We start from the raw sequence: 9,102 nt of genomic DNA, 5'->3' as shown, positions 1-9,102 counted from the left end.
CATAAGTTTACTTAACCAGTGCTGTTGAGATGAGGTAGTGAGGCGTTGTTCAAGAAGATACTTAAGGCTGCAATAATCAGTGTGAATTAGAAATGGGCACCCCCAGAGATAAGGCTGCCAATGCTGTATTGCTTTAGCTGAACCGATCAGTTCCCTCTCATAAGATGCTAACTTGTGGGGGTGTTGGCCAAGCAGGTGGTTAAATTAGAAATCAGGTGTCCTTGTTGGTGTAACACTGCACCAATACCACTCTCTGAAGCATCACATTCCACCACAAAGGACTCATCAAAGTCCGGTAGCTGCAAAACTGGTGCGGATGATAATGCCTCTTTCAACTGCTAAAAGGAATGAGCAGCTCTCTTGGTCCAGGTAAAGGCATTTTTCTTGAGTAGGTTGTTGAGCGGTGCTACAATCTAGCCATAGCTGCGGATAGATTTCCTGTAACACCCAACAAGGCCCAAAAATCCCCTTAACGCTGTAATGGAGGTGGGAGGAGGCGAATCTGTTACGACCTGAATCTTACTCTGGTCAACCTTCACCTCTACTACTGAAATAACGTGGCCCAAGTATGACACTTCTGAGGTACCCATAGAACATTTGGACTGATTTAAAACCATTTGATGAGAGCGGAGAAGAGTAAATACCTGGTGAAGGTGCTGAAGATGGTCTTCCCAATTGTTGCTATACACCAAAATATCATAAAAAATACCAAAACATATTTCCTCAATAGAGAGGGAAAGACCTCATTCATGAGGGCCTGGAATGTGGAAGGCGCATTTGAGAGACCAAATGGCATCACGAGGAACTCAAAATGACAGTGGTGCTTGCAGAACGCTGTTTTCTCCACATCTAATAGATGATTGCGAATTTGATGATAGCCAAACTTCAAATCCAGCTTGGTAAATATAGTAGCACTGTGTAACTCATCTAACAACTCGTCCACCACTGGGATGGGAAATTTGTCATTAATGGTGTGAGAGTTGAGTTGCCTGTAATCCACACAAAACCTCCACGACTTATCATGCTTACGGACCAGTAATACTGGGGAGGAGAAAGGAGACCTGCTTGGCTGAATAATTCCCTGGGCGAGCATATTTTGGCACTGCCTTTTAATTTCATCCTTCTGTAGTGGGGGTAATGATAAGGCCACACCACTATAGGTTCAGTGCCCGTTTTCAATCGGATGCGGTGATCACAGTGCCGAATAGGTGGAAGAGCAGTGGTTCATGAAATATATCCTCAAAGTCTGTAAGTAATTGAGATAACTTACAGTTGTTGGTGCTATGGACCTGAACAGTCTAAAGTGCGCAAGGCGCTGGTGCCTGGGTGTCATGCAATGTGATTTAACGGTGGTCCTCTGTGAAGGTCATGGTCATAGCCTGAAAATCCCATAAAATAGGCCCCAACAGTTGGAGCTATTTAACTCCAAGTACCAAATCAAATCTTGGCAGTGGAATCACTAGGAAATCTGCAATAAAGGAATGTCTCTTAATATCAAAATGGGTGGATGGAGATGTGCCCACACTGGTAATTTTAGCCCCATTGGCTACGGAGACAGAAGCAGCTAACCCAAGTTGTTCGGCCACTGGCTGACTGATGAAATTATGCGTGCTGCCAGAGTCAACTAAAGCAAGTAATTGTAGATGATGTAACTGGGCTTTTACTTGCATGGTGTTATAACTGCGTAGGCCAGTCATGGCATGAAGTGATTTCTCTGGACTCCACAATCTCTTCCTCTGGTAGTATGTCATCACAATCCTCCCACAGACACACACTGAATAATCTTTTACAGATGTGACCCTAGACATATTGGTCATCACAGTTAAAACAAAGGCCCTTGGCCTTTCTCTGTTCCATCTCCTGTCTATTCAGTTTTTTTAAGTAAGGAGTTGCTGGCATAGAGTTAGAGGTTTCTGGTCGCGGTGCTGCACTAGCTCCAGAAAGTGGAGGCCCAGAATATGGTGCTGGTGCAGTGGCAGTGTGCTTTCTTGGCCAAACTGATTTTCTGACTAGTGAATCCTTCAGAACTTGTTGTTTATGCTCAATTGACCTAGCTAAATTCATAGCGTGGTCCAAATCTTTAGGACCATGTAATTCAACTTCCAACCGTAGAGCTTCTGTCAAACCAACAGTAAAGATGTGAACATATTGGGAGTGACTGACAATTTCACTAGTGCGGGCCAAACGTTCCCAGAAGGTCTTTTGGTACACCTATGGTGATCCATTCTTTTTATAATTGATTAATTCTCCCAATGGATTGCTACTAGCTAGAGGACCAAACCTCATCATGCATGATTATCTAAAGGTTGCCCAATCCTGAACCAATTGGTCATTTTGGAATTGGTGGTACCATAGGAGTGCTTCATCGAGCATGTGGTATGCGGCCAAATAAACCTTTTCATCTGTTGGTGTTTTTTGATGATAAAAGAATTGGTCACACTTGGTTAACCAAATCAAGGGGTCCTTAGACCCATCATATGTAGGAAAATCGAGTTTGAAATACCTAGGAACCGTATTTGGTCCCTGTATAGCAGGCCCCTAATGGGGATTGTTATGGCGCATTGGTGGTGGAGGAGGTGGTGGTGGCTGGTAGTGATGCTGGTCGGCCGGTGGAGAGTAGGCTGCCGGCGGCGACCCTCGAAGACCAATGTCGTCTTGTCGCCAGAGGATGGCTTGGATTGCTGCGTCCATGGATTTGATTGCCTCACGTAGGTCAGATGTGGTCTGACGCACTTCTTCCAGGGATTGAGCCTGAACGTCTGTCCTCTGATGATTGTCCTCTACTAATTGCCGCAAATCCTCAGGGGAGGAGGAATCCCGAAGGGTGGACCTGTCTAATACCAAGATGTTAGGTTCTTCCCGAGCCATGGATCGAGTCACCCTTCTTTCCTCTCTTCCCTCCATATTGAATCTTGAAAATGGAAGATGATTCTTGTTTCTGGAACATGGAATGGTGGAATTTGGAATGGAATGATTGAGCTTTGAAGGAAGCTCGACCTGGACCTCAAAGGGAGAATCTGACCTAGACCTCTAAGGGAGAATCTGACCTGTTTAATTTTAATTTTCTCAATACTTATTTTCCTTCACCTTGATGTCCCCATAAATAGGGTTGAGGACGAAAATACAAATTAGACCCATGGGTCACTTGGTTCATGCCATATTACATCTAAACCAAACCAAACCAAATGGAATTACATTAAAAGGAAATTGACATACTTTAATTCCTATGCATGTTGATAACTTGTGATGCTATGGAGTCCATAACATTATCATCTATGGAATTCTAAAAATCAACAGACTCAAAAAGAATCTATGAACTTTAACAATCTCCTCGAGTATGGTTGATAAATTTTTCTAGGTGGTATATGTTTTTGGCTTAAAGAGATGTGAAATGGATCACTTGAGTTTTATTAAGCATACTGCTAATGTTGTTATCCATATGGCAGTCTTACAAACTCCATGGCCATATACCTCTTGTTATGTGCCTTAGGACCAAACAAGTTCAATAGTGTTTCCGCATGTAAGACCACTAAGGAAATTTGGGAAAACTTGAGGTCACACATGAAGGAACCACTAGACTAAAAGATTCTTAGAATCAATCTTTTGATAGCCCAATATGATGAATTCAAAATGAAGCTGGGTGAGTCAATTGTTAAGATGAACTCAATGTTCACTCATATAATAAATGAGTTGAATATCTTAGGAGAAGAAATTTCCTTGTATAGAAAAAATGACAAGTTTCTCAAGGCATTTCCAAAGTCATGGGACATGAGGAAGACAACCATCTGTGAGAATACTAACTTTAGAACCATAAGCTCATAAGAATTACTTGGAATTCTTCTCACATATAAGATGGAAGCTAAAGATATCGAGGAAGAGCAACCTAAGAAGAAGAACATTGCTCTTAAGGCCAAAACATGTGTTGAAAATAGTTCTAGTGAAGAGTTCTTAGTTGAAATAAGTTTTATCACTAGACATCTTCAAAGAGTCTATAGGAAGAGGAAAAAATTCAGAAAAAGGTAATTTAGAACTCAAAATGGTAAATTTCAAAAGAAAACTAATGTTTGTTTCGAGTGAGGTAAATCGGGACATAGTAGGAATAAATGTCCTAAGTTGGAAGAAAGAACCCAATCTTCAAGCAAAGATCTATAGAACAAGAAGAAGGTTTTGATATCAGCTTGAAATGCAATGGAGGAAGAGTCTAGCCACTTGAAAGAAGAAGAAAGTGACGTAGGACTCATGGCTTTTTAAGAACATGATAACAAGTCTACAACTTTTGAAGAGGTAAGCGTCTACGACTATGAGCATGAACTGGAATTAGTTTTGGAAAAATCCATTCATAGTCTAAATAAGCATAAAGAAAAATACAATGCTCAATTACACGAGATTGCAAAACTCAAGGGAGAGCTAATTGTCTTGAAGGAGGCAAATGAAATCAACATAACTAATGACCCAAGAGAAAGTGGATTGAGAACAACAATTCAAAACTTTTATCTCTCAAATCCACACCTAAGATGAAAGTTGGGAAGAACAAAACAAAGAAAAATAAGTTATCTCCCATTCCTCACATTAGATGCCACTATTGAAATGAATTGAGATACTATGCAAGGTTAAGAATGAAAATGGCATCAAACAAACTTGGGTATCCAAATCAACTGAAAAGGTTGTGGTTGTTAAGTTGTGGAGCCTAATCAATATCCTATTTTTAGTGGGTAAGCGGATTGATCTTTGTAGTAAGATCACCATGGGGGTTGGAAGGGGGGTGGAAAGTGGAGCCCCCGCCTGGTCGGCGATATATTAATTGTTGTTTCATTAAGGGTGTTGCTATTAGGGTTTTATCATCGTCCGAGGAGCATTTTGAGTTGCAGCCCAAGAGGTTAGAAAAAAAAACTTGTAAGTGTGCGATTTCTATTGTCAACTATTTCATCTTTATAGTGGATTACTATAACGGCGTAAATCAGGATGTAGTCGCACCTTGAGGCGAACATGTATAAATCTTGTTGTATTTTTTTTGCTTTTCCTCTCTTCCATGATTATTATTATTGCTCTAATTTAGTTTGGAATTAGGGCGTCTAATTCTAACAAGTGGTATCAGAGCTTTGGTTCGTGATTGAGAGCAATGACTGGCGGAGAAGGATCAACATGTTATGAACCCAATAACAAGCCGAATCGGGCAGAGACGCCATGGCTGAGTCAATTACTTAGTCATTTAGTTTAATTTTCAAGTTAAATGCCATGGAGGGGCAAATCTGTTATTTTTCTCTTGAACATTGTGGACATGAACCCTATTTAGAGGGGAATTGGGATGGGAAATGGAAATCTGAATTTAGGTTAAACCAAGGGTTTCAGTTCTCCTAAACAAGCTCAAGGGTGTGCATTCTCCTTTACGAACCTAGGGTTTTTACGCTTCCCTTTAGCTTGATTTTTTTTCTTTTCTTCTACTTCCTTACAAATCACCGTGTTAGATCCAGGACCGTAACAAGGTGGTATCAGAGCAGAAACACAATGAGTGATTCATGGATCGTGGATGAAATATGTACAGTACTGCGTGAAGAGTTCTCATGAATGATACATCAGTCTTTCATTAACATAGAAGAGAGATTGCTTGAATTCGAGAAGCGTCGTCCAAAAATATCAGAGAGGAGGGTCGCCATTCCCGAAGATGAACAATTGATGTTGTTCGTCGACCGGCCTCAAAATTCTGAGCAGGGAGATCTAGAGCAAAAGTCCCAAGCCCCTAGAAATCTGAAATCAGATGGGTACTCTGCCAAAAACTTGACGGTAATGGCTGATTTGGGTTTGACCTAAAAAAAACCTCTCCTCACTGCTAGCAGAACGTCTCCCAGAACAGAAGATGAAAAAATTCCTATATGGTTCTGTCTCGGTGAAGCAGTTCAGCCAACCTCAAGGTTCCTCGGCACAACCCCATTCTGTTTCACATGCCGTCGACGAGTGCCAACCCTATTCAAAATTTCAGCTCCATCTTGCTGTTGTTCTCCGTTAGAAAAGGTCGAGGCCAATACTTGTTGTTGTTCGCCATTGGGAAAAGCCAGAACCCAAATTAAACAATTTTTGGGAGAAATGGCCATGGGGGATGATTTTTATTATTGTTGATGGGAACAAAATCAATTTCTGGGCAAAGATTATTGATGGTGGAACCATCGCTTTAAGTCTATTGAGAGAAGGAAGTGGTAAAAACAGGCTTTATGTATGCCTGTGATAAAGCAGGTGGGTCGTGTTTGCCATGAAAATCCCGTTTCACTTCGAGCTTTCTATCAGGGGCAGAGAGGCAAAAAACTACACATTTATGACTATCTCTTTAATAAAACTCTTCATGATCTTCTCCACGAAACCCAGGTAGGAAGGCCAATGCTGAACTAAGTTTGGCGACACAAAATTGCCTTGGGCATTGCAAGGGGCCTTGCCCATTTGCACACGATTCACGAAATGCCAATCATGCACGGAAATGTTTGATCCAATAACGTCCTCGTCAATGAATTTTTTGTTGCTAGACTAACGGAATTCAGTCTCAACAAGCTATTGATCCCCGCTGTGGCTGACGAGATGGTGGCAGCAACAAACATTGATGGATACAAGGAGCCGGAGATGCACAAGATGAAGAAATAAAATTCCATGATAGATGTTTATGCTTTTGGGATACTATTACTGAAGGTTTTACTAGGGAAAAAACCAGGGAAAGATCCACGAACAGGCGAAATGGTTGATTTGCTAGCATTGGTGAAAGCAGTCGTGTTGGAAGAGACAATGATGGAGGTATTCGATGTTGAGGTAGTGGATGGTTATGCAAAGCGTGGTGATTTGGTGTCTACAAGGGAGCTGTTCGACTTAATGTTTGAATAAAATATTGTCTCGTGGAGTGCTTTGATCGATGGTTATGTGAAGGATGGTAACTACAGGGAAGCCCTGGCTATAATTGAAAGGATGAAAATTGATGGTCCCAAAGTAAATGATGTGACAATGGTGAGTGTTTTAGTGCTCGGGAACACGGGAGGAAGATGCAACGGTATGTTGTCCACAATGGTGGATCTGCACAAAATGGGCTTGCTGATGCGGAAATTGATCTTTTCCATTTAATGGCTAAGTGTGAGGATATAGTGGTAGATTAGGGTACTATTGTAAGCTTTCTACCTGCTTTCTCCCATGTAGGAGCCCTGGAACAAGGAATGGTAATTCATGGAAGAATGATACGAATTGGTTTGATATATGATGTCTTTGTTGGAACATGTCTAGTCGACATGCATGCAAATTGTGGAAGATTAACTGAGGCAAATCAGTTATTTAGTGAGGTCCCAAGGAGTCTTGTTCCTTCGAGTGCTATCATATCCTGTAATGGAATTCATAGAAATGGTGAGTAAATGCTAGACATGTTTAGGGAAATGCAGGAGGAGGGAGTTAAGCTAGACCATGTTACTTTTGTTTGTTTGTTGTCTGCCTATAGTCATGCAGGTTTGGTTGATGAGGGCCAAACATATTTTCATGATATGAGGAGAGTGTCCTTGGTTGAGCCTAATTTGAAGCACTATGCCTGCATGGTTATTGCTCTCAGTCAAGCAGGTCAGATACATGAGGCACTTGAGTTTATTGGAACAATGCCAGTAGAGCCAACTGCCTCCATGTTAGGAGATACTTATTGGCCTCAATAACCATGGAATAGTGGATCTTGGTGCATGTACCAGTAAGTTCCTATTTTGAGTTATTCATAAGCAGATAAAGGCCATAGAGAGAGTGGTTGGGGTACTAGAATTATTTCTGTTTTCCGTAGTACTGCAATTTCTGGGTTTGATGAGCACCTGCAAAATTCAGAGTTGTTTGATCTTGACGTTTTTACTGCTGCCTACTAATCATTGATGAACATACAATCCATTCTTGCCCAAGTTACTGGGTTTCCTCACTACTTGTCCCAATCTGGGTGCATTACATCAAGGGAAACGATTGCAGGCTTACATCAAGATAGTTTATAACTGCCTGCATTTCAGCTACTTTTCAGCAGTAGAGGTTATCACTGAAATTTTTGCATGGCGGTTGATGGCTTACTTGACTGAATATGCTTATAAGGCTCATGTTGCTGGTCTCTATTTATGGGATAAACAATACTGAAAGTGGAAACCAGGTGTAAATAATTTCAAACCAACTATTGTCAGTACCAATTGAACCTGATTTGGGTCCAAGTCTTAAAGTTGCTAGAGTGCCAGAAATTGGATTTATATACACAGAATTAGTCAGGGCCATAACCAGTACTGTTGCGGCTGCTTGAGGATTTCAAAAGCTTATGGAGATTGCAACTGATATAATTGGTGGGTTTCCTGTCAGCATTTTTGTCAACGTTAACCTTGCTGCCATGTATGACATTGTGGTGGCAGCTCTTGGAATGGTGAGCAGCATTGTGGCTGGTTCGGCCATTGAGGCATATGGTCCCATTAGTGACAAGGCGGGAGGTATTGCTGAGATGGCTGGCATGAGTCACAGGAGACACAAAAGAACCAATACCCTTGATGCCGCTGGAAACACTACTGCTGCTATCGGAAAGGGGCTCGCCATGGGTTCAACCACCCTAGTGTCTTTGACTCTCTTTGATGCCTGTGTGAGCCGCACTGAATTTTCCACAAGGAAGGGGTTGACACCTATAGTCTTCGCTTGGTTGATTGTGCAATGTTGCCATGGTGGTTCTCCGCCATGCACACGAAAAAGTGGGCAGTGCAACTTTGAAAATGGGGGGCCGTAGTGAGGGGCTGTTTCACACCAACCCAAGACTAATAGAGGGCAGAGCAGGGCCTAGCTATGCCGCTTTTCTTGTCAAAGTGGGTTTCCGCAGATGCTACAGATGCTACTTGGAGAGATGTGGTGACGTTCGGCACACATCCCTACCTTCAACCTTGAGGACAAGCTCGTTCTCCAGGAGGTGTAATGTTATGAACCAAATAGCAGGCCGAATAGGGCAGAGACACCATGGCTGAGTCAATTACTTAGTCATTTAGTTTACTTTTCAAGTTAATGCCATGGAGGGGAAAATTTATAATTTTTCTCTTGAACCTTGTAGACATGAACCCTATTTAGAGGGGAATTGGGATGGGAAATGGAAGT

General features: G+C 41.8%; 1 protein-coding gene across 1 annotated transcript; it reads left to right on the top strand.

Moving 5' to 3' along the window:
* The first annotated feature begins 8,290 nt into the window (after positions 1-8,290).
* Positions 8,291-8,743, top strand: LOC137938286 (pyrophosphate-energized vacuolar membrane proton pump-like). Its single transcript, XM_068783269.1, has one exon. It carries the CDS (start codon positions 8,291-8,293, stop codon positions 8,741-8,743), a length of 453 nt encoding a protein of 150 aa, XP_068639370.1.
* Positions 8,744-9,102: the final 359 nt, after the last annotated feature.

The sequence above is a fragment of the Aristolochia californica genome, unplaced genomic scaffold (assembly GCF_029961685.1).
Source record: "Aristolochia californica isolate CCGP_79_NKW_82.1479 unplaced genomic scaffold, dmAriCali1.0.hap1 SCAF_8, whole genome shotgun sequence".
NCBI lineage: Eukaryota > Viridiplantae > Streptophyta > Magnoliopsida > Piperales > Aristolochiaceae > Aristolochia > Aristolochia californica.
The sequence above is the reverse complement of the archived record's forward strand: the minus strand, read 5'-3'. Positions and strand labels throughout refer to the sequence as shown.

Bases quoted from the DNA above. Each gene is read 5' to 3' on its own strand.
- LOC137938286 (XM_068783269.1), top strand. From the start codon at position 8,291: ATGGAGATTGCAACTGATATAATTGGTGGGTTTCCTGTCAGCATTTTT.